Source organism: Salvelinus namaycush, chromosome 8, assembly GCF_016432855.1.
Source record: "Salvelinus namaycush isolate Seneca chromosome 8, SaNama_1.0, whole genome shotgun sequence".
Lineage (NCBI taxonomy): Eukaryota > Metazoa > Chordata > Actinopteri > Salmoniformes > Salmonidae > Salvelinus > Salvelinus namaycush.
The window spans coordinates 41227216-41252359 of NC_052314.1; the positions used below are offsets into that span (position 1 = coordinate 41227216).

The 25144-nt window shown below is 41.5% G+C and overlaps 1 protein-coding gene across 2 annotated transcripts in view; it reads right to left on the minus strand.

Annotated features, from left to right (window-relative positions):
* Positions 1 to 277: 277 nt before the first annotated feature.
* The window catches only part of LOC120052675 (influenza virus NS1A-binding protein homolog A-like), a 36439-nt gene continuing 11572 nt past the window's right edge, over positions 278 to 25144 (minus strand). The window contains exons 2-14 of one of the 2 annotated variants that reach the window (XM_038999724.1): positions 20792 to 21087; positions 20364 to 20501; positions 18453 to 18622; positions 16044 to 16119; positions 15767 to 15940; positions 9219 to 9344; positions 7587 to 7700; positions 6914 to 7058; positions 5132 to 5356; positions 4880 to 5001; positions 4502 to 4760; positions 1528 to 1701; positions 278 to 1312 (exon numbers count right to left, since the gene is read on the minus strand). In XM_038999724.1, the coding sequence (XP_038855652.1) occupies positions 1053 to 1312; positions 1528 to 1701; positions 4502 to 4760; positions 4880 to 5001; positions 5132 to 5356; positions 6914 to 7058; positions 7587 to 7700; positions 9219 to 9344; positions 15767 to 15940; positions 16044 to 16119; positions 18453 to 18622; positions 20364 to 20474 (1956 nt within the window). In that variant the 5' untranslated portion in view covers positions 20475 to 20501; positions 20792 to 21087 and the 3' untranslated portion in view covers positions 278 to 1052. The remainder of the gene's footprint in view (positions 1313 to 1527; positions 1702 to 4501; positions 4761 to 4879; positions 5002 to 5131; positions 5357 to 6913; positions 7059 to 7586; positions 7701 to 9218; positions 9345 to 15766; positions 15941 to 16043; positions 16120 to 18452; positions 18623 to 20363; positions 20502 to 20791; positions 21088 to 25144) is intronic. The other variant, XM_038999725.1, reaches the window with a different exon arrangement.

The window sequence follows — 25144 nt, forward strand, 5'->3', positions numbered from 1 at the left end:
ATAGACCATGCTGCCATACATTTCTGCTCGTGTAGAGAGAAGAGAGATAAATGCTATATTTGAGGACAGTAATTGTGTCCTGGTGGAAAAAAATAGTGACTTGCAACATCCAATTGGTGGAAGGTTTATAGAATGTGTATAAGGCAGGTTATTTCATTAGAACCCCAGGGTGGAAATTTCCCAATGCTACCTCAAAGACAGTGAAAGTCACTCCACTTTAACAAACCAGTCAAACCTGACTATTAGATCTAGTACTGTATTGAACTGGAAAACTAAAAGAGGTTGAAATGGTTTATTAGTTAAGAAATATCAGCTTGTTACAAATGTGATGCAGCACTTTCCAATTGAATCAATCTAAACTCAAAATTAAATTGAAGCCAAATATCTGAACCCCTTTTAAAACGCTCAACACAACAAAACAGCATCTCCATAATAGTAAATTAGTCAAAATGCAGCAACAAAAGAGTTGGTTAGCGTGTGTGTGCGAGTGTGTTACGCGTTACTAAACTGGCACTGGTTTCGTTTCATGACTCAATAGACATGTGCGTCCACTACTTCCTCTATTGGTAAATCAGCAGTGTATAAAAATATAAAAAGGCATTAAAGATTTGTCAAGCAATCCAGCTTCAGTTTAAACTACACAAAAACGCCATGGGAGTTACCTTCTTTCTTTGAATAAGGCTTCAAAATTGCAGATATTTAAATATGTGTGAGCTAAAATGACAGTTCAAAATGAAAAAAAGATATTCAGAATCACTTTCCTAAAACAAGTCAACTCAAAGTTTTCCAGTACCGTCACCTATTCTGAACACACCAGTAAGTCCAAGGTAGTCTTGGTGACCAAAACAGTAGGTGTTTCTCTGTAAACCCCCAGAAAACAATAGAAAACTTTCAAAGAAAAACTCAATTGCACTAAAAATGTATTAAAATGTTGGCATTATTAATACAAAAAAGAAAAAAAGAAATCTAAATATATACAGCACGAAAAATAAAAGGCTTGATGTTGCTTTAGGCAACCCCCCCAAAATGATCCCCCCCATAACCCCTGACCCTCAGGCGGAAGAGGAGAGGGCCTCGGCGCAGTCGCTCCACTCGTCCGTCTCAGGGTCGTACACCTCGAGTGTGTTCAGGAAGTTGTTTCCGTCGAAGCCGCCCACGGCGCAGATGACGTCACCCAGCGCGGCCACACCCGCATTGCTCCGTGCCACGGTCATGCTACCCAGCATCTTCCATGCGTTACGGACTGGGTCATACACCTCTACGCAGCGCAGTGCATGGGAGCCATCAAACCCACCAACCACTAAGAGCTTCCCTAGAGAGGGGAAGAGAAGGAGATGAGAGAGAGCAGAGAAAGGAGAGCAAAGGGTCAGCACAAATCAGATTTTATCTGAGTAAATTCCAAGTTTGCAACCTGCATTCCCACCCTGTGAACTGAGTACCCTATACATGGTAATCGTCTCTAGCCCACCCCCGTTTAGAGCAGAACATAGAATTTGAATACTTCATTTCTATGGAGTAGTCTCTTACCATCGTAGACGGCCACCCCAGCCCCCCTGCGAGCTACGTTCATGGGGGCGATTAGGGTCCAGGTGTTATTCTCAGGGTTGTAGCGCTCCACCGTGTTCAAGCAGTTCCACGACTCAGCACCTCCAATCACGTACATGAAGCCATCCAGCTCACATACCGCAGCCTGGTGCCTCTCTAGGAGAACACAGACAGAGTTAACACTGCACATTACCCACTTTTCACATTCACAGAACTCAAAGCTATTCCAGTTCTTCACGAATACAGTATATGCGATACAACGAAATCGGAAAGTATTCAAACCCCTCGACTTTATCCACATTTTGTTACATTACAGCCTTATTCTAAAATGGATTAACTAAATAATTGAGTGCTGCATCAGATGACCTGGCCTCCACAATCACCCGACCTCGATTCAATTGAAATGGTTTTGGATGAGTTGGACCACAGAGTGAAGGAAAAGCAGCCAACAAGTGTTCAGTATAATGTGGGAACTCCTTCAAGACTGTTGGAAAAGCATTCCAGGTGAAGCTGGTTGAGAGAATGCCAAGAGTGTGCAAAGCTGTCATCAAGGCAAAGGGTGGTTACTTTGAAGAATCTCAAATATATTTTGATTTGTTTAACACTTTTTTGGTTACTACATGATTCCATGTGTGTCATTTCATAGTTTTGATGTCTTCACTATTATTCTACAATGCAGAAAATAGTACAAATGAAGAAAAACCCTTGAATGAGAAGGTCTCAACTTTTGACTGGTACTGAAAGCATTCTGCCCCCTTCCCTTTTTCCACATTTTGTTACATTACATCCTTATTCTAAAATGGATTAAATACATTATTTCACTCAGCAATTTACACACAATTCCCCATAATGACAAAGCAAAAACAGTTTTTTACAAATGTATAAAAAACAAATACTTCATTTACATAAGTATTCAAACCCTTTGCTATGAGACTCGAAATTGAGCTCAGGTGCATACTGTTTCCATTGATCATCCTTAAGATGTTTCTACAACTTGATTGTAGTCTACATGTGGTTCATTGGACATGATTTGGAAACAAACACACCTGTCTATAAGATCCCACAGTTGACAGTGCATGTCAGAGCAAAAACCAAGCCATGAGGTCGAAGGATTTGTCCCTAGAGCTCCGAGACAGGATTGTGTTGAGGCATAGAACTGGGGAAGGGTATCAAAACATTTCTGCAACATTGAAGGTCCCCAAGAACAGTGGCATCCATCATTCTGAAATGGGAGTAGTTTGGAACCGCCAAGACTCTTCCTAGAGCTGGCCGCGCGGCCAAACCAAGCAAACAGGGGAGAAGGGCTTTGGTCAGGGAGGTGACCAAGAACCCGATGGTCACTCTGACAGAGTTCCAGAGTTCCTCTGTGGAGATGGGAGAACCTTCCAGAAGGACAACCATCTCTGCAGCACTTCACCATCAGGCTTTCATGGTTGAGTGGCCAGACGGAAGCCACTCCTCAGTAGAAGGAACATGACGGTCCACTTGGAGTTTGCCAAAAGGCATCTATAGGACTCTGACCATGAGAAACAAGATTCTCTGGTCTGATGAAACCAAGATTGAACTCTGGCCTGAATACCAAGCGTCACGTCTGAAGGAAACCTGGCACCATCCCTAAGGTTAAGCATGGTGGTGGCAACATTATGCTGTGGGGATGTTTTTCCAACGGCAAGGACTGGGAGACTAGTCAGGGTTAAGCGAAAGATTAACAGAGCAAAGGACAGAGATCCTTGATGAAAACCTGCTCCAGTGCGCTCAGGACCTCAGACTGGGGCCAAGGGTAACCTTCCAACAGGACCACGACCCTAAGCACACAGCCAAGACAACGTAGGAGTGGCTTCTGGACAAGTCTCAATGTTCTTGAGTGGCCCAGCCAGAGCCCGGACTTGAACCCGATCGAACATCTCTGGAGAGACCTGAAAATAGCTGTGCAGCGACGCTACCCATCCAACCTGACAGAGCTTGAGAGGATCTACAGAGAAGAATAGGTGAAACTCCCCAAATACAGGTGTGTCAAGCATCATACCCAAGAAGACTTGAGGCTGTAATCGCTGCCAACGGTGCTTCAACAAAGTACTGAGTAAAGGGTCTGAATACTTGTGATATTTCAGTTTTTCTTTAAATTTGCAAAAATGTCTAAACCTGTTTTTGTTTTGTCATTATGGGGTATTGTGTGTAGATAGATGGGGAAAAAACAATTTCATCCATTTCAGAATAAGGCTGTAACCTAACAATGTGGAAAAATTCAAGTGGTCTGAACACCTTCTGAATGCACTGTACATAAGCACCATTACTAAAGCATCCAGTCCTGTGACAGATCAAAGAACCCCTTTTTGGTATAATCTGGAACCCTTTTTGCTCAGTGTGTGTGATATTGGTACAGCATGTGTGTATAGTACAATCGTATTTGCTTTTAATTTAATTTTGCTTTATACTCCAGCATTTGGGATTTGATATCAAATGTTTTATATGAGGTGACAGTAAAGAATTTAGCCTTTTACTTGAGGGTATTTTCATACATCTGTTTTACCGTTTAGAAATGCACTTTATGTATCTAGTCCGCCCATTTCAAGGTGTCAAGTACTTTGACAAATGTACTTTGTGTATTCAATTCAGTCAAAAGTTTAGTATTTGGTCCCATTTACCTAGCATGCAATGCCTAAGATCGTGAGTCTTCAAACTTGTTGGGTTTATTTTTAGTTTGTTTTGGTTGTGTTTCAGATTATGTTGTGCCCAATGAATGGTAAATCATTTGTCATTTTTGAGTCACTTTTATTGTAAATAAGAACAGAATGTTACTGAACACTTCTACATTAATGTGGAAAAACCTTTAAATAATCGTGACATTCTGTACTGTCGCCTCATATAAAACATTTGATCTCAAATCAAATGCTGGAGTATAAAGCCAAATTAAAATAAATACGTAGGGAAGTGTATGTGTAGTATTGGTACGTACTGATGTTGAGAGGGGCACAGTTGTTCCAGGTCTTGGTCACAGGGTCAAAAGCATCACAGTTCTTCAGTCCTTTCTGCCCACAGGGGTCTGACCCTCCCACCACAAACAGCTTATTGTTCAACGAGCAGACACCTGCGTTGCAGCGATTGGTCCGGAGCTCTGCCACCTGAGCCCACGTGTCAGTGTGCGGATCGTAGGTCTCCCCACAGCTCAGCTCGTCTGAGTGACCGTTGGAGCCACCCATCACATACAGCTGACCCTAAGAGATCAGAGGAGACAGAGGCAGGTTTAAGTCAGAAAACTCTTGATCAGTCCGGGTCAGACAGGCACCTGTCAATCATATGAAATGCGGGTTCAAAGGACAGGGGTGTGTTGTACCATGAGCACGGCCATCTGGAAGCGAGCCCTGGCAGTCCGCATGGGAGCAGTGAAGGTCCAGCGGTCCTCTTTGGGGTCGTAACACTCCACAGTCCTCAGGCACTCCTCCCGGTTATACCCTCCTGGAGGGAACATACACAGAGGATGCCAGGTCAGTAACAGGACAGGGTTGATTTGGACGATCTGAGGCTTGAGACCTGTCAGTGCCAGACTCCAGATAGAGAGGCCCATTGGCTGGTTAACTCTGCATACCTGCAGCGATGAGCCTGCCGTGCAGGGTGGCAGTGCCCAGGCCAGAGCGTGCGTAGTGCATGGAGGTCAGCGGGTGTTCCTCCAGCTCCTCAGACTGAGCCTCAAAGCTCAGGCTCTTCATCAGACATGGTGTGGCAGAGGGAGAACTCTGGGGAGAGTTGCGGCCATGCAGGAAGATCACGCACAACACCCCGTCCAGTACTGCCAGACACAGGTAGGTGTTGTCTGGAAGAGAGAGGGGAGAAGGAGGGAGGGAGGTGATGGTATGAGCGGAGGTGATGGTAATAACTAAATAAAACACTTAAAATGTTATTATCTTAAAACCTCTTGGAAATAGGGGGCGCCATTTCGACTTTGGGAAAAAATCGTGCCCAAATTAAACGGCCTCGTACTCTGTTCTAGATCATACGATATGCATATTATTATTAGATAGAAAACACTAGTTTCTAAAACTGTTTGAATTATATCTGTGAGTAAAACAAAACTCATTTGGCAGGAAGTGAAAATTCAGAAAATGGGTCTCTGAATAGGCCTTGCCTATTCAATTGCCTTATATTTATGGATCGGTATGCACTTCATACGCCTTCCACTAGATGTCAACAGGCAGTAGAAGGTTGAATGGGGTGTCTAGCTTGATGTGAGACCGAATGAGAGCTTTTGGAGTGACAGGTCCGCCATATTGGCAGTATTTTGCTGCGCACTTGGGAGCACCATATTATTTTCTGCAATGCGTTAGGTAGACACGACGAAATGCTCCGTCTTGGACGTTATTGGATACATATGAGAAAAACATCATAAAGATGGATTTTCAACTGAGTTTGACCAGTTTATTCGACTTTTATTATGACTTTTGGAATTTTTCGTTCCATGCGCCAAACGTTCATGGACATGTGCGCTCCACCATGCTAGCCAAAGTTGCTAATTCGACAGAAGAAATGGACATTCTAAAACAAAACAACGATTTATTGTGGAACTAGGACTCCTTGCACTGCATTCTGATGGAAGATCATCAAAGGTAAGAGAATATTTATGATGTTATTTCGTATTTTTGTGGAATATGTTGGCTCCAACATGGCGGAGAATGGCTGGGCGCTGTCTCAGATTATTGCATGCTGTGCACTAAAGTATTTTTTTTTTTTTTAATCTAACACAGCGGTTGCATTAAGAACAAGTGTATCTTTCATTTGCTGTACAACATGTATCTTTCATAAATGTTTTATGATGAGTATTTATGTATTTCACGTTGCTCTCTGTAATTATTCTGGCTGTTTTGGTGCCATTTATGATCATGGCACCAATGTAAAACCAGGATTTGTAGCTATAAATATGCACATTTTCGAACAAAACATAAATGTATTGTATAACATGTCATAAGACTGTCATCTGAAGAAGTTGTTCAAAGGTTAGTGATTAATTTTATCTCTATTTGTGGGTTTTGTGAAAGCTATGTTTGCGGTGAAAAAATGGAGTTGTGTGTTTGGCTATAGTGGTGAGCTAACATAAATATATATTGTGTTTTCGCTGTAAAACATTTTAAAAAATCTGAAATGTTGGCTGGATTCACAAGATGTTTATCTTTCATTTGCTGTATTGGACTTGTGATTTCATGAAATTATATTATATCCCTGTGGCGCTAGGCTAGGCTATGCTAGTCAGCTTTTTTGATGAGGATGATCCCGGATCCGTAGAAGTTAAACATTAGGATATTCATACACATTATTATGCTATACACCCACTCCTTGACACCGAAGGCTTCAAACATTCTTCGACACATTCACTTACTGGTGGACTTCTCGGAGGCGATGTACTTCCACTCTCTCCTGCAGGGTTTGGGTGTGTTGAAGGCCAAGCCGGAGGGTGAGGAGCTGCCGGAGGTGGCGGAGCTCGGCTGTCTCTGGGTGTTGCTGTTCTCACGAGGGGGCTTCTTCTGCAAGAGCAGAAAGCAGCTACAGAAGCCCAGCTAGAGGTAACAGCCACATTATCCCACCACTGGCTAATACACCAGCTGGCTGCAGAGCGCACACTCCACAATCTGGCCTGAAAATTGACTAAACCTGGGTTTAAACCTGCCTAGAAATACATCCAAGCACATTCTTTTAGCAGTGCCAGTCCCCCTGAAATGTTTCAAAGCAGCCTACAACCCATTTTAAACCATCTGAACAAGCTGAAAGACAGCACAGACAATGGGAAGACTTTTACAAATGCAGAAGCAGCTACATACTGAGACAAAACACACAAAAAAGGTAGTAATCACTACCCAATCTCCAAAAGACTGATCTGAGAACCAGTCTAACATGCAACATGAGCTACGCAAGCAGGTCTGTAGTATCCCCAGGTTCTACAAACAAATTGTTTGCCTTGTTGCCAGGCTACATAAGGTGGGATAAAAACCAGGTTGGGCCAAGCGACACTCGGGTAGGCCCAGGAAAGGGCCAGGTAGGGGTGGGTTGTGTACCTGAACAAACTGCATGTGGTCCTCCTCCGCACCAACCCCAAACATCCCATGTTCCTCAATGACGAGTGCGCCATCGAGCAGCTTGTGGTCGGCTGAGTAGTACAACGTTTGCACCTGCAAGACACACAGTGACATCACCCATGTGGCAGCCTGTCTCCATGGCAACACAGCAGCATCCCGGGCAACACGAAAGGGAGGGAGGAAGGAGGACAGTGGGGGAGGAAGGCTGATCTGTTGTCACTGGTAGGAGCCAATGCTTCTTTATCAACATAGACACACAGAAGTAGTTACAGGACATGTAGGAGGCCGCACAAAATCAGCAGTTCCTGCTTCTGTGCTGCCCTCTCGCCATAAGATCTAAAAAAGGAGGAGTCTGGGTTTGGTAAATACGCAACATTTGGAAACTTCTTCTGTCCTCATGACCTCACACCGGCTGCTTGGAAACCAGAAACCACGCTCCTGGCTGGCTGATGAAGTCGGTCATTATAATTGCATAGGAAAACATTAGAAAAAAGGCACTGAGGTATGCTTTCATACAGCAGGTGAAGGCAAAGCTTTGACATACATTAACATTTCATACAAGTAGTCATAAAATAAATAAAAAAAGAGATGTTTTCAAACAAAGTTACAGTAAAAAAAAAAACTGTTCAAATAAGTGATTGGATTATGATGTGGGCATGGAGATGATGCGTAGAATATGCTTGAGCAGAGAAGCATTTCAAAAGTTGGTTTAAATGGCCGTCATTCTGCTCTTTCCCACGTTAAAGGACAAAGCTCTTAAAATGTACTGTGCAATCACTGATTTGGATTAAATATGGTTCATATTAAATGCGGTTCCAAAATAAGGGGTTAGATCAGTGAACGATGAGGGGTGTATCGAGTCTCGGGGGGGGGGGTGGTTGGGTTAATCATGGTTATGTGCTAAGCAGATGTACTGTTCAGTGGATATGGGTTTCTGTGAGTACTCTACTGCATGTCATTTTGTATATCCGGATGATCAATCCGACTGTATATCCGGCTGTAGAGAGAGGGAGGTGCTTCTCTCCTCCCTCTTTTTCTCTCTCTGTTTCTCGTTCTCTGACTCATTACCCTGGTGGCTCAGTCTTGGCTCTTCAGTCGTCTCCTGCTGCTGTTAATAAACCTGGGAGGACAGAGAAATCAACGGGGAGGAACAGTCATTAGAACTGGAGTGCTCGCTGACACACGCACGCAAACGCACACTTAATGCGCACACACCCCGGCTCAGAAAGAGAAGGGCATCAGTGAGACAGAACAGAGTCAAAGACCTGCTCACTCACTTTGTTTCCATGCGAAAGAGACCAAAAGTCATACTACTGTGGGTGGAACCAACTGATCACTAAAACATAAATATCAAAGAGCGAACACCCGCACGGCTGTGTCTCTGCTCACCTCTAGTTTGCAGTATGGCCAGGTACACTGTACTGCATAACTTAACACTTAAAAAAAAGAACGAAAAAACAAACAAACAGTCCTAACACAGTGTGTGAAATGACATCATGCCACGTTGAGTTGTAAACAGTGCCTCAACTTGTTAGAGGAAAGTGCAGAAAGGAGGGGAGGGAGGGATATGGGGCGGATGGGTGCAAGCTAGACTCCAGCTACGGTACTGACCTCCTCCATCAGTCTATCCAGTTGGTCGCCATTCTCCCACAGTCTGCGCTGGACCCAGTTAAGCACCTTGGAGTAGAGCTTGCCATTGCTGGGCAGGCTCAAGCTGTCTTCCAGCATTACTTCTAACTGTAGAGACAGATAAGAGGAAACCAGTCAGAAGAGGTGCTAGGATCAACCATGGCTAGGGTCAAATCATAAGACAATGACTCCTTATTGAACCATCATAGCCTAGCTAGGGTTATGATGCGTTCTACCTTAACTGGAGACAAAGAAAACTATTCAATCAAAACCAGTAACTGGTGAATTCTGCAGCACAAAAGTAATAATGCAACTAACTGTATTTGAAGGCCATAAGTAACCAGTTGGGTCACACCCACATTTGCAGATGGTCATTTTCAGGCAGGATCAAATACGGAAGCCATCGATTTAGATATGAACATCAACCGAGAAATGTAACCGTTCAATGATTAGTACATATTGGGTGAGATCCAGAGCGGGAACAGCTAACAATTTCTACTGAGATTATTTATCCACGTTTGTCCTCCAACGGTCAATAAAGCAATCAGATAGCCTCCTAGGCAAGGTAAAGACTAGTCTTGTATATTCCAGACCGTGGCGCATCATAAGCTAGGCAACGACACAAGGCCTGGGGAGGATGTCAGCTTCTGACATTTCAAAAGGATTAATATAATTATTTTTCAGGGAGGGTCCTCTTCAGACAATCAACACTCTTAACAAATCACACGTTTGGGTAGGTGGGGCTTAAAATGCAGGCAGGAATTGTGCTCATGTTTAGCTAGGACAAGAAGCAGATACGGCAGTGTCTTTACCGGTGACGCGCTTCCAATTTCCGAATGTCCCAACTGACGTTGGAACTTCTACAGACATGTTAAGCTGGAGCATTGGTACATTGTCTAGAGAGACTAGGTAAATAGTGAACATGTTTAAAGTATCCCTATATGTCTAACCAATCATTGTAGTTTATTTATTGAATATAATTAAAAATATATTTTTTTATAATTTATTTCCCTAAGCCTCTGAAATGTTTAGTCCAACTGTGTGGGCATGGGGATACAAATTTGAATATATTGCATCCTGGCCTATACCCTGTCTGCCGTTTATTCAATGCACAAACACCATGATTATCTACAGGCAGACCATAGGACTCTGCATCTGAGGCCAAACAAGTAATACTTCCGAATAATCAAAGTCTACTTCATAATTTTGCCAAATAGACTTTGTAATGAGACTGAAGATTATCATTATTTCTAATGAGTAAACACATGAATTACACATTTTGGAATGTTTTCGGTTGTTGAAAGTAAATAAAATAACGAGACTAGCATTAAAGTGTCATTCTTCAAATTCTCGTAAGTTATTTACATAAACAGATTGCAAACAAGGTTATAATGAAAGTCGAAATCATAGCATGTAAGTATCTTTTTACATGTGTTCAAGCTCTGGAAGGTGTTCCTGTGAGAGGAAAACAGATCATGGTGAAAGTAAGAGGTTGTTCGCTAAACAATCAGATAAGGTATAATCAAATCACATTTTATTGGTCACATACACGTTAATCAGTGGAAGAGTTGCAGTATTGCACACACACAATTACACTTAGCTTCTGACTAACTTGTTTGGCGGAATCTGTTGTGATATGTGATGTTGGAGTGATAATCAACCGTAGAATAGATCTCCAGGAGGTTGGTTGGTGACCACAGCCCCCACACACTACAAATGTGTCTTCAAATAGTCACGTCGCCCCCACCCATTGAATTCCTACTTGGTTATAGACCATGGTTTATTCCACTACTCGCTAAATTAAAAAAAAATTAAAAATAATAATAATCTGACATGGGTGGTGTCGTGAGAAATCAAGCTGCATAGTTTTGAACCATTTGGAGTTTATGGAGCTTGTGTTGATGCCTCAGAGTAGTTAATTACAGTAGTCTCGTTGGGAGGAGATCAATGCATGAAAGAGGATTTTAGCGCCAGGACGGGAGAGGGAGGACCTGACTCCGGAGAGGTTACGGAGGTGGAAGAACATTGTCGGACGTGGTGATCGAAGGAGAGGGTGGAATCCAGGATGACGCCATGGTTGCATGTGTAGGGGGGAGAGAGACAATGGTGACGTCAATGTTGAGGTTGCCAACTTTAAGTCTGGATTTGGTACCTTGTACGCAGAAAGAAATGGAGAGAATTTTTATAAATTTTATTTTGTCAATTAGAAAGATTGGAAGAAATTAGCCAACATGATTTGGCTATCCAACTTACCAATATTGATAAGTTGGTTAACTTCTTATGGCTGCAGGGGCAGTAATGAGTAGCTTGGATGAAAGGTGCACAGAGGTGCCCAGAGTAAACGGCCTGCTCCTCAGTCATAGTTGCTAATATATGCATATTATTATTAGTATTGGATAGAAAACACTCTGAAGTTTCTAAAACTGTTTGAATTATGTCTGTGAGTATAACAGAACCCATATGGCAGGCAAAAACCTGAGAAGTTCCACTTCCTGTTTGGATTTTTTCTGCGGCTGGTAGATTTTCAACCAAACTCCCATTGAAATTACAGCGAGATATGAATGAGTTTTCACTTCCCACTAGATGTCAACAGTCAATAGAACTTTGTCTGATGACTCTACTGTGAAGGGGGGCCGAAGGAGACAGGAATGAGTAACCACTGCCATGAGGTGACCACGCTTTGACCACGCGCGTTCGCGTGAGAGGCAGCTCCGTTCCATCGCTCAACTGAAGTCAATGTAATTCTCCGGTTGGAACGTTATTCAAGATGTATGTTAACAACATTCTAAAGATTGATTCAATACATCGTTTGACATGTTTCTACTGACTGTTACGGAACTTTTGGACATTTCGTCACGTTTTAGTGAACGCGCTTTGTGACTTTGGAATTGTTTACCAAACGCGCTAACCAAAGTAGCTAATTGGACATAAATAACGGACATTATCCAACAAATCAAGCATTTATTGTGGACCTGGGATTCCTGGGAGTGCATTGTGATGAAGATCATCAAAGGTAAGGGAATATTTATCATGTAATTTCTGGTTTCTGTTGACTCCAACATGGCGGCTAATTTGACTCTGAGCTCCGTCTCAGATTATTGCATGGTTTGCTTTTTCCGTAAAGTTTTTTTTTTTTTAATCTGACACAGCGGTTGCATTAAGGAGGTATATCTATAATTCCATGTGTATAACTTGTATTATCATCTACATTTATGATGAGTATTTCTGTTGAAACGATGTGGCTATGCACCATCACTGGATGTTTTTGGAACTAGTGAATGTAACGCGCCAATGTAAACTCAGATTTTTTTATATAAATATGAACTTTATCAAACAAAACATGCATGTATTGTGTAACATGAAATCCTATGAGTGTCATCTGATGAAGATCATCAAAGGTTAGTGATTAATTTTAGCTATATTTCTGCTTTTTGTGACTGCTATCTTTCGCTGGAAAAATGGCTATGCTTATTGTGGTTTGGTGTGACCTAACATAATCGTTTGTGGTGCTTTCGCTGAAAAGCATATTTGAAATCGGACACTTTGGTGAGATTAACAACAAGATTACCTTTAAAATGGTATAAGAAACATGCATGTCTGAGGAATTTTAATTATGAGATTTCTGTTTTTTTTTTTATTTGGCGCACTGCACTTTCACTGGCTGTTGTCATATCATCCCGTTACCAGGATTGCAGCCATAAGAAGTTAATTACATAAATAGTGAAGTTATAACTAAGTGATTGCAAATGTAAAATCAGGTTATCAATGAAGCACTGATGATGCTGTTACTAAAACATAGCTAGCTAGCCAGCCAGCTAATGACATTTCTCGAAATTACATTATAATGACCTGGAAATAGATGTCGTAAAATAAAATAAAATACTTTGTCATCCCTCTAATGTTGCCATTAGCTAGCCAAGTTAGTCAAAAACAGCTAGCAATGGTAACGTTAGCTAGCTAAAATTCAGTTTTGTCCCCTCAACCTTAGCTAGCTAAAGTTATTCAAGCTAAAGTCAATCTAGCAACTTCACAAGGATGACAAAAGGTTTTCCTATTAATTATATGCCTATTTTTGAAAAGTCATCGTTTTCCTAAGCCCCTTGACAATCTTCAACAGCGCAAATCAAGAGTAGAACATTGTCGGGAATCAGTCTTCAAAATAACATTAAAAACGAAAGATGCCACTCATAAATATGTCCTTCAGTTATTTTTCTAAAATTAAAAGTGTCTAGATACTTACTTCTTGAATGGTTGCTGCCGGGTGCAAGATAAAGTAGAAAGTAACTCCGGAAATACTTTGGTCGCCCAACTCTGCATGCTGTCAACAATGAGGAATGGAATGCCAATATGACCGGGCGGGTCCAGCAGCAGTGTAGACGGATATACGCTAGATGAACGGTCATTGGTCAGTTATAAAAAAGAATGCCTTTTGACGGAATCGGCCGATATTAGCTAAACAGATTGTCCTGATTTCCAATTTAACGCCGATGTTATAAACCTATGTCAAATCTAACGTGCATACCTATATAACGTAGGTACATGACGTAATGGCGCCACGTAACATTTGCGCTACACGTGCAACACAGCATTTCTAACCTAGCCCACAATGTCTGCTGTGTAGATCGAGCAGTCATTTGAAAGAGTAAGAACATTTCAGTGGGACAACTCAAAGGCAAAATCCATTAAATCCAAGATAATGGAATTCATTGCCCTTGACATTCCACCGTTCTCCGTCGTAGGTGATGTTGGCTTTCGCCGACTGGTCGAGCACCGGTACACAATACCAAGTGCGCTATTTTTCCCAGATGTTGCCCTGCCGGAGTTACACAGAAATAGCGTCACTGCTATTAGCTTCACGATATACATGCTATGGAACGCAGTTTAGGTCTTTGTGTGTCAAAGATACAGCAGCACTGTCAAAGCTGTTCAAAACAGTCTGCAAACACTGGCCACGAACGATGTGTTTACAATACCGCATTAGTAATAAAGCATAATTTGTTCTTCCGCAACTTCTGGGGTAGCTAGCTTTAGCTTGGTACCTAGTTAGCACCAATATAACCAGCCTGAAAACAATGACCAGTAGAAACTGCAATCATTTTCATTATTCTTAGCAATGATTTAGGAATCCTTGTAAGTATTAACTAGGTTGTCACTTGATGTTTGCCTACTGAAATTGAACTTCAGTTCATGAAAATAAATAGCTAGTCAGCAACTTAACTCTGTTGCCCAAAGCTAACTTTATAAGCAGCTAGCTAGCTTCATCTGGCTAGTGAGGCTTAACCGGACCGGGTTGTGAAGATAGCCACAATAGTGGAATTTGCAGTTTGCCATCAAAATAATAATGTCATTGACAGTGACGCAAATGAATACAAATAGTAGGACCATTCCATACTTTTATTTTGGAGGCTAACCGCAAAGTCCCTATTGTGGTTAATCCTTATTGTGGCTAGCTTCACATAGATGGGTCCGACCAACATTAATAAAATAAGACCTTATAAATTAGGGTTATTTTAGATGACACCTAGCTATATAGTTAGCTAGCTAACTATAGCTACTGAAACAGATGTCGTTTTGCTATGTTTTAGGGGAAGAACTACATTGCTTGCATCCATGAGCTAGCTAGCTTTTTTTTAATGACCAGCACTATAGGTGCACAAGACAACTTTACCAGCATCACAGCATACGTATCGATGAATCGTTGTGACATATGAAATATGAGTGATTGTAATCAATGTGTAATAACTACATAAAAAATGAATGAGCGCGTTAAATTATTATTTGACGTGCAGTCATATTCAGGTCCTGATTGGCCAAATCGCGTTATTTGACACGCCAAATCGCGTTATTTGACAGGCATCTTTTTTTGACACGCAAAGACCCAAACGACATTCCATAGAAATCCTGGTTGAGAATGAAACGACTGAACAACGAAACAGCAAGTAAGTGAAAGAAATAGGGTTTGATTATGTTTTACTGGTAATTTATTTAACATTTATTTAACTAGGCTTAAGAACAAATTCTTATTTTCAATGACGGCCTAGGAACAGTGGGTTTACTGCCTTGTTCAGGGGTAGTAAATGCCAACAAAATAACCCTTTGTGTGTGTAACATTAAATTTAACAAGGCAAGTCAGCTAAGAACAAATTCTTATTTACAATGACGGTCCGGACGACGCTGGGCCAATTGCGTACCGCTCTATGGGACTCCCAATCACGGCCGGATGTGATACAGCCTTGATTTGAACTAGGGACTGTAGTGACGCCTCTTGCACTGAGATGCAGTGCCTTTGACTGCTACGTCCGTGTGCGTGTTAACTATTTAACTGTACTTGAATGCTTTAAAGGCCACTTTTTTTTCTTTTTTTATATCGGTGTCATTTAATAAAATTTTTACAAGGAAAATATCGGATATTGGTATCGGCCAAAAATGTCATATCGGCGCATCACTATTAATGACAACCTGAAAAATCATGTTTTTAACTGCACTGCCCCGTTAAGGTTGCAGTAGAACATTACTCAGGGAAGGCTCACTTTGAGGCGGGGGAGTTTGAGGAAGTCCTCCTGCTCAGAGACCTCCAGCAGGTGTTCTTGGATGTAGATGTCGATCTTGGACAGCATGCGGCTGTCTCCCATGCAGCTGGAAAAGTTACGAAAGGAGATGGCACTCTGGGATTCCATCTTCGACAGCAGGTAGTTGCCACAGATCTGACCAATCAGAGAGGAGAGAAGTTTAAACCTCTGAACATTGGGACAGCATTTAAACATACAGTATTGCATATCAGTAGTTGAAAACCGAGTAAGATCCTACCTGCTTTACTCGTTCCATCTTTAGCCTTTTGGCTGCAGTGTAGACATCCTTAACCAACTCCTTGTCTGCCTTCAACCTGCAAGACAGAACCATTAGTTAGTCAGACAGACAAACACAGACAGGAGTTGTATGCATGCTTGACAGGTGATGAGCATAGTCAAAAAGAAAGCCTTGAGAGGGGTGAGCAGAGTTAGAGCGGTGAAGGGTCCAGGAAACATTTTAAAAAACCCATGCAGTCTTTTTAATTGTACTTTTAAATCCCTTATTTATTATTATTTATATAACTCCAATATATACACGTTTTCATAATATATTTCCCTGTTCCTCCTAGGGCCACTGAAACGCTCAGTCTGATCGTGTGGGCGTTAGGAAACAAAATTGAATATGAAATTACACAGCTGGAATGGCTAATAGGATGGTCTAGAGCCCACCCCCTTACCCCTTAAAAAAACAAAAAAACAAAGGCACATGGTATTCAACCTGTCAGTTGGAGCTGCACCCTGAAAGCGGCAAACTTTCACACGGCTGTAGGCTACTTTGTTAAAAACAAAAAGGCATACATAATGCATCTAAATATGCTTTATCGTTGTTGTACTGTTTTCAATAGGGAAACAGAAGATTCAGGACCAGAACAGCCTGTTTGCATGGTGGACCATCTTGGCCTATACCTTGTATGCAGTCTATTTATTGCAGAACACCACGATTATATACAGGGCCGACCATAGGCCTCTGGGTCTCAGAGGCAAAACACAGTAAGTCACACTTAAGCCTAACACTGCAAGTAATACTCAGAGGCAATGGCCCATGGTATAATCATCAGTATAACCACAAAGTCCATTTCATCATTTTGAGAAAATATCCAGTATCATCAGTGTCTATAACATTTCAAATGTTAAAGTAAACACTGGAATTATGTTGTTAACTTCTCTAGGATAGGGGGCAGCATTTTCACTTTTGGATGAATAGCGTGCCCAATTTCAACTTCCTTCTACTCATCCCCAGAATATAAGATATGCATATTATTAGTAGATTTGGATAGAAAACACTCTGAAGTTTCTAAAACTGTTTGAATCATGTCTGAGTATCACAGAACTTATGTAGCAGGCAAAACCCAGAGGACTAACTATTCAGTTTTTTTTAGGTCACCGTCTGTTCAATGAGTTTTCATTGGGATACTAGATTTCTAATCAACCTGTTTGCAGTTCCTACCGCTTCCACTGGATGTCACCAGTCTTTGGAAATAGGTTGAGGTATTCCTTTGTGCAATGAAGAAGAACAGCCATCTGGATTCAGTGTAACGTTATGTGTACTGTTTGAGAGTTGCGCAAGACTAGAAAAGTATCGTTAGTTTGTTGTCATCCTGTATTGAAAACAGATAGACCCGTCTTCAATTTGATCGATTATTAACGTTTACAAATACCTTAAGTTGTATTACAAAAGTAGTTTGAAATGTTTTGGCAAAGTTTAGAGGTAATTTTTTTGATATTTTGTAGTGACTTTACGCAAATTGGAAGCTGTTTTTTTCTGGATCAAACGTGCCAAATAAATGGACATATAAGGACGGAATTAATCGAACAAAAAGGACCATTTGTGATGTTTATGGGACATATTGGAGTGCCAACAAAAGAAATTCGTCAAAGGCATGATTTATATTTTATTTCTGCGTTTTGTGTTGCGCCTGCAGGGTTGAAATATGCTACACTCTTTGTTTACTGTTGTGCTATCATCAGATAATAGCATCGTATGCTTTCGCCGAAAAGCCTTTTTGAAATCTGACATGTTGGCTGGATTCACAACGAGTGTAGATTTAATTTGGTATCTTATATGTGTGATTTAATGAAAGTTTGATTTTATATCATTTTTTTTTTAATTTGGCGCTCTACATTTTCCCTGGCTATTGGCCAAGTCCCACATATCCCAGAGAGGTTAAAGGTAAATAAAGAAACCAGACTGCAATGAAGTTATTCTTCATGCATTCTCCTCAGTTATTTACATCAAATACTAAACAGATTCACAGATATTCAGTTCTTTATTGTCAACTGCCAGTGTGCCATTGTGATATGGATGGGTTTTATTTACACACATACATCTCAGATTGTAAACAAGGTTATAATGAAAGTCAAAATTATGGCATGTAAGTACCTTTTCAAGTTATTGTTTTACAACTTAAAGGCTCTGGAAGTTAACTCATTCACAGAAAAAAATATTTATATTCTGATCCTTACCAAAATAAGGACATCCAGGCCAAAGCAGGTTTTAAAAAAAATACTTATGTAGTGGCGAAAGTTGAAGGACATCACTTTAACAAAGCCTAGGACTCATTGCACAATGAATGTCTTAGAAGATGTACACTCACTGGGCAGCGTAGGCATAGTAAAGGAGTCAGAGGGTAGAGGTCATGGCACTTACTGGGCAGTGTAGGCGTAGTTAAGCAGGATCTCCACAGCCTCTGGGTCAAGGTCTTCGAAGGTGACGTGGGACACGCCGTGAGGTTCGATGTCGCTGTTGAAGATCTCAAACAGGTAGGGGCTACAGCAGGCCAGCACAGCACGGTGAGCCATCAACTCATGACCACACACCTACAGAGGAGATAGATCAGAGGTCAGGGCTCAAACTAGAGACCATTCTTCAGAGGTGCTATAATTTATGCTGAACAAAAATAAAAATGCAACATGTAAAGCGTTGGTCCCAAGTTTTATGAGCCATAATAAAAGATCCCAGAAATGTTCCATATGCACAAAAAGCTTATTTCTCTCAAATGTTGTTTACGTTCCTATTAGTTAGCATTCCTCCTATCTCCACAGAGGAATTCTAGAGCTCTGTCAGAGTGACCATCAGGTTATTGGTCAACTCCCCGATGAAGGCCCTTCTCCCCAGATTGCTCAGTTCGGCCGGGCGGCCAGTTCTACGAAGTCTTAGTGGTTCCAAACTTCTTCCATTTAAGACTGTGTTCTTGGGGATCTTCAATGCTGCAGACATTTTTTGGTACCCTTCATCGGAGCTCTACGGACAATTCCTTCTACCTCATGGCTTGGTTTTTGCTCTTGACATGCCGTGTCAACTGTAGGACCTTATATAGAAAAGGTGTGTGACTTTCCCACTCATGTCCAATCAATTGAATTTACCACAGGTGGACTCCAAATCAAGTAGTAGAAACATCAAGGATGAGCAATGGAAACAGGACGCACCTGAGCTCAATTGAGTCTCATAGCAAAGCGTCTGAATACTTAAATAAATAAGGTATTTTTTTATACTTTTGCAAACATTTCTAAAAACCTGTTTTCGCATTGTCATTACGGGGTATTGTGTGTAGATTATTTTCCTCAATGTATTTTATCCATTTTAGAATAAGGATGTAATGTAACAAAATATGGAAAAGGGGAAGGGGGCTGAATAGTTTCAGTACCAATCAAAAGTTGACACCTACTCATTCAAGGGTTTTTTCTTTATTTTTTACTATTTCCTACATTGTAGAATAATAGTGAAGACATCAAAACTATGAATTAACACACATGGGATCATGTAGTAAGCCTAAAAGTATTAAATCAAAATATATTTTAGATTCTTCAAAGTAACCACCTTTTGCCTTGATGACAGTTTTGCACACTCTTCGCATTCTCTCAACCAGCTTCACCTGGGATGCTTTTCCAACAGTCTTGAAGGAGTTCCAAAATATACTGAGCACTTGTTGGCTGCTTTTCCTTCACTCTGCGGTCTAACTCATCCCAAACCATCTCAATTGGGTTGAGGTCAGGTGATTGTGGAGGCCAGGTCATTTGATGCAGCACTCCATCATTCTCCTTCTTGGTCAAATAGCACTTACACAGCCTGGAGGTGTGTTTTGGGTCATCCTGTTGAAAAACAAATGATATTCCCACTAAGCACAAACCAGATGGGATGGCGTATCGCTGCAGAATGCAGAGGAAGCCATGCAGGTTAAGTGTGCCTTGAATTCTAAATAACATCACTGACAGTGTCACCCAAAAAGCAGAACCACACCTCCTCCCCCATGCTTCACCGTGGGAACCACACATGCAGATATCTTCCATTCACCTACTTTGCATCTCAAAGACAGCAGTTGGAACCAAAAATCTCAAAAATGGACACATCAGAACATGTGTTCTTGTTATTTTTAGTCCCACCCTTCAGCTCCATTCAACCCCTACCCATCCATCTCTGAACACCATCCAGTTGATTTCTATTTGCCATATATTTTTCAACTGTGCTCTTTCACAAAAGTTCTGAACCTTTCTATTCTCATAGTTCAAGATCCAGTAATGGGGGGGGTTCGAGAGAGCGAAAGAGAAAAACTCCACGTACCTGCAGTCTCACGTCACAGAACTGTCCACTCTTTCTCAGGGCGTTCATCTTTGCTATGGTGGAATCCAAGAGACTCTCATCTTCAAAGAGCAGATAACCGTTGGGAATCATCTCACTGTTTAATGTTGGGGGCTGAGCCTGACCAGCAAGGGATGGAGGGGAGAAAGAAGGGGGAACATGAAAAAGAGAGAAAAAAAGTGTATCTAAATTTCTATCCCCATATGACTTACACTTCAACCATCAGTCCCACACACACACTAGAATGGCATGATGCTGGCATCGTTCATAAAAGCTTGTTTGATTAATTCATGATCACAATGAGGACTTGGATTAGGCACATGTGCATTGTGTGTGTGTGTGTGTGTGTGTGTGTGTGTGTGTGTGTAATCCGCCCCTTGCATTAATAATAATAATAATAATGGTCTTACCTAATACAGGATTATGTAACTCCAGGGACTGCTACTGGTGTCAGTGGAGAACAGGGACCGATGGAAGAGAAGACAGGCAAAGTAGACAGACCACAAGAGAACCCAAGTCTTATGAACCAATGGAGGAGGAAGGGGGCTGTCAGAAGTAATGCCAGTTGACCAAAGGGGTGTGAGCCGGGGGTAGTGGGGCAGCCGCACCGATGCAAACTATCAGGCTTGAAGCGACTGTAATCAAGTCCTCGGGATCCCGTTGGCTATAGAGTCAAACTTTTTCTGTGTTGGTCGTGCATTATAACCTGGAGGAGAGAGGAGAAAGTTTGTCACAACTAAATTACACCAAACTGCAGTGAGATCAATAGATAGGATATAAGCACATGCATATAAGCACATCAGAACAAGGTCTGAATTTAACCCACGTGTTTAAACTAAGCTACTTCGTGGCATCTCCAGCAGGCAAGCAGAGTGACTGCTGCAGTCAAGTAGCACACTAACAGTCCAGTCACTAAAATAGTCTCTCAGTAGCATTAACCCCCACCCTCCCATTTTCCACTCCTTCAGTGTCCCTCTCTAAAGTCTTAAGAACAGGCACTCTGATCCCTGCCCCCTCCACACCTGCCACACAGCCCAGACACTACCGCTGAATCCGGCTCAAACTCGTCCTCGGCAAAGCACATCCATTAGGACTATCCCCTGTCTTAAGACTGTTAGCACACCCGGGAATCCATGAGCTCCCGTCTCAGGACCCTCCCCTGTCCCATCTAAATCCACCAGTAAGGCCACACCCACAAGACTACATCCCAAACCATTAACTACCTCCATCGTACTTCCACCATCGTACTTCCACCACCTACTTCCACCATTGGGTGGAATGGAGACATACTGCTGACTGACTACCTAGCCCTTTGTGATCACTGCTATGCTTATGCCATGCTATCCCCACCTCTGTGTGCATTAATCCACCACTGTCTTAGTGAGGAGTGTTACTGTACCATACACCCAGCAATACACCAGAGACCTTCACAGCTCAAACACATAGGATAGGAGCCAGCCAGTCTCACGCTACCCCATCTAGCACCCTCCCTCACTCAGCTTCACAGGATTCTCACGCAAAGTCACTGAGGTGGCAGGGAGAACAGGGGGGGTCCTAGTTGATAAAACTATTGGAATTCCTTTGTGATTTATCACTTCTCTTCCCACATGGAGACATGGAGGAAGCATAGCAGCATGATGAAATACCATACATAAATAAGTGATGGCGGAAGAATATATATATTTTTGATAGCTACATATCAGGATATTATGTTTGCTGATACATCATATCGTTTTGACAAAAACGCAATATTATTTTTGCACTAGTTGGTGTACCTGCACCAAAACTGCAGTATTGTTCCTTCATAGCTTGTTCTCCATGACTGATCAAAACACATTTTCTCATGCTCCCTCTTGGTGAGCAATATGTTTGGAATATCAAATCGCAAAAATAAATGTTTGAATCACAATACATATCGTATCGGCACCCAAGTATCGTGATAATATCGTATTGTGAGGTCCCAGGCAATTCCCATCCTTAATACACAACAAGAGAAGGAAGAAACAGTTACCATTCCAGGGAATCTGCCATTATGTGGGGGATGTGTGAGATTCTCACAAGGCAACATGGAACTACCCTTGCTATTTTACTAGTGTACATACAATGTTATAGCCAACCTAACCGCTGTCACTGGTGCTGACAGCTACAGTGCTGTGAAAAAGTATTTTCCCCATTTCTGATTTTCTCTATTTGTGCATATTTTTGACACTGAAAACCAGATCGTCAAACAAAACCTAATATTAGATAAAGGGAACCTGAGTGAACGAATACAAATTGGATACTTATTTAATAAAATGTGGGTTTCTGACTATGGACTGTTCATTTCAGCTCCTAACACAACAGGCCTGGACTTTTGACTAGGCCATTCCAAAACTTCTTCTCTGTTGCTTTTCTGCCATTCTGATGTAGACTTGCTTGTGTGTTTTGGATCATTGTCTTGCTGCATGACCCAGCTGTGCTTCAGTTTACAGACTTGATGACCTGACATTCTGCTGTAAACACAGACCGTGATCTAAATACATTTTTCCATTGGTAGCACTTGTGGTCTCAACTTAGTTAGGCGCACCACATAAAATTTAGGAGCACCAGAAAATATATATGTTTTCAAATTTGATTGAGATGCAGCCTATATGAATTCTAGCTACTTTTGAAGCACATATGAAACTTCAACACTTCAGTTTATTATAAAAGCTAAGATGTTGAACGAATAACATTGAAATTACCAAGTCATTTGTGAAACATTAGGCTTCTACATTGTGTAAAAGCACTATTTTCCTATTGAGACGCATTACATTCAAAATTGTACACCGTCTCTACAAATGTACATTTGTGATAACGACATGCAAGCGATCCGTCATTCATTCATTGCTATGATCATTGCTCTCCTGAAGAAGCTATCCTTTTTCTTTCTGTGCCCCAAAATGTTTGGATATACTGGTTACCAGGTTGTTAGCTGCTAGCTAGCCAATCAGGTAACATGACTAAACAAAGAAATAATAATACATTTGTAAAGCGCTTTTTGTTATACAAAAGAAACTCAAAGTGCATACATTTTTTTTGCATAAATGAAGCAATCTTTTATAAATGTGTGCTCTGTTTCTTAAAAAAGTTCCCAAGGCAGAATGTGGCTGTGGAATCTAGTGGAAACCAGACGGGAGGAGAGGAAGACAAAGAAGTGAATGAGTTTAGTGGCAAGGGAGACTAAGTTAATTAATCATCTTTTCGGTCACAATCAGCTCAGAAAATAGCACATTTTGCAAGGAAAGCCTACAATTAAAGCTGGAAGCTACCGCTACCGTCTTGCATTGCAAAGTGTGACTTCTAGCCTGTATGGGCATTGATTTGTGAACAGTAATAACAGTTTCTACATGTCGTGTTGGTTGCATTATTCAAGTTCAACTTTCTGTGCAGCATGAGTGGGGAGCCAACAATGCAGCCCAGACAGCTCTAGCAATTAATGAGTAAGTGGAGCAGGCACTTCCTTTTATAGCCCGAAGAGCAGCTGCACTGATGGACTTGATAGGCGCAGACACGCAAGAAACATTTGACAGAAATACTAAATGAACGTAACAAATTCTAGTATCAAACAGTTTTTCCTTTTTTTGACAAAGTACATAGGTTTCTGTATACTGTGCACCACTAATCTTTTTTACTAATTTAGTTACAACACTCCTCTAGTTCACTCACTTGCTCACACACCCCGATTGTAATGATACAGTACAAAGAAATGAGAGCTCTGTTCACAACAGCCTATTTTGTTTTTCATACAGTCATGAGTTAAATTAACTTAGGCTGCAGTGACTACTGACACTGAAACTTGTCCTATGCTTAGGCTACTCATCACATTAAGAATTGTATTTTATCATTAGACTGCAAATGCTTTATTATAAAGGATCATTTTTTCCCAGCACCCCCTACTCATAAGATCTTCCCGTAGCTATGCATGGAAGGACGGAATAGAATGAATAAATTCAAATAACAATCATTATTTTAATATGTTGGTCACCATTGTATAAAAGTGATAATTCCCTCGAAGCCGTGGTTTGGCCAAAGCTTCTCTGGCATTAAATCACTAATGGATATACCATTGATTCCCCACTATCAACTGAAAACAAGCTTAAAACCCTTTGGATCTCCCCGGTGGAGTGTGTAGCCACATGCCAGCCATGGCCATTTGAGACAATAGCTCTTAAACGATTACACTCAGGAGGATAGAGAAGTGGGCCTTTATGTGAAACAGAATCCCAGAATTAAAAGCCTTATTCTACTCTGCCTGGATATAGATATATATATGTGGATGCAGCCTGCATCATGTTGTGGGGGTGCTTTGCTGCAGAAGGGACTGGTGCACTTCAAAATAGATGGCATCATGAGGGAAAACATTTTTTGTGGATATATTGAAGCAACATCTCAAGACATCAGTCAGGAAGTTAAAGCTTGGTCGCAAATGGGTCTTCCAAATGGACAATGACCCCAAGCATACTTCCAAAGTTGTGGCAAAATGGCTTAAGGACAACAAAGTCAAGGTATTGGAGTGGCCATCACAAAGCCCCGACCTCAATCCCATAAATTTGTGGGCAGAACTGAAAAAGCATGTGCGAGCAAGGAAGCCTACAACCTGACTCAGTTACACCAGCTCTGTCAGGAGGAATGGCCCAAAATTCACCCAACTTATTGTGGGAAGCTTGTGAAGGCTACCCAAAACATTTGACCCAAGTTAAACAATTTAAAAGCAATGCTACCAAATACTAATTGAGTATATG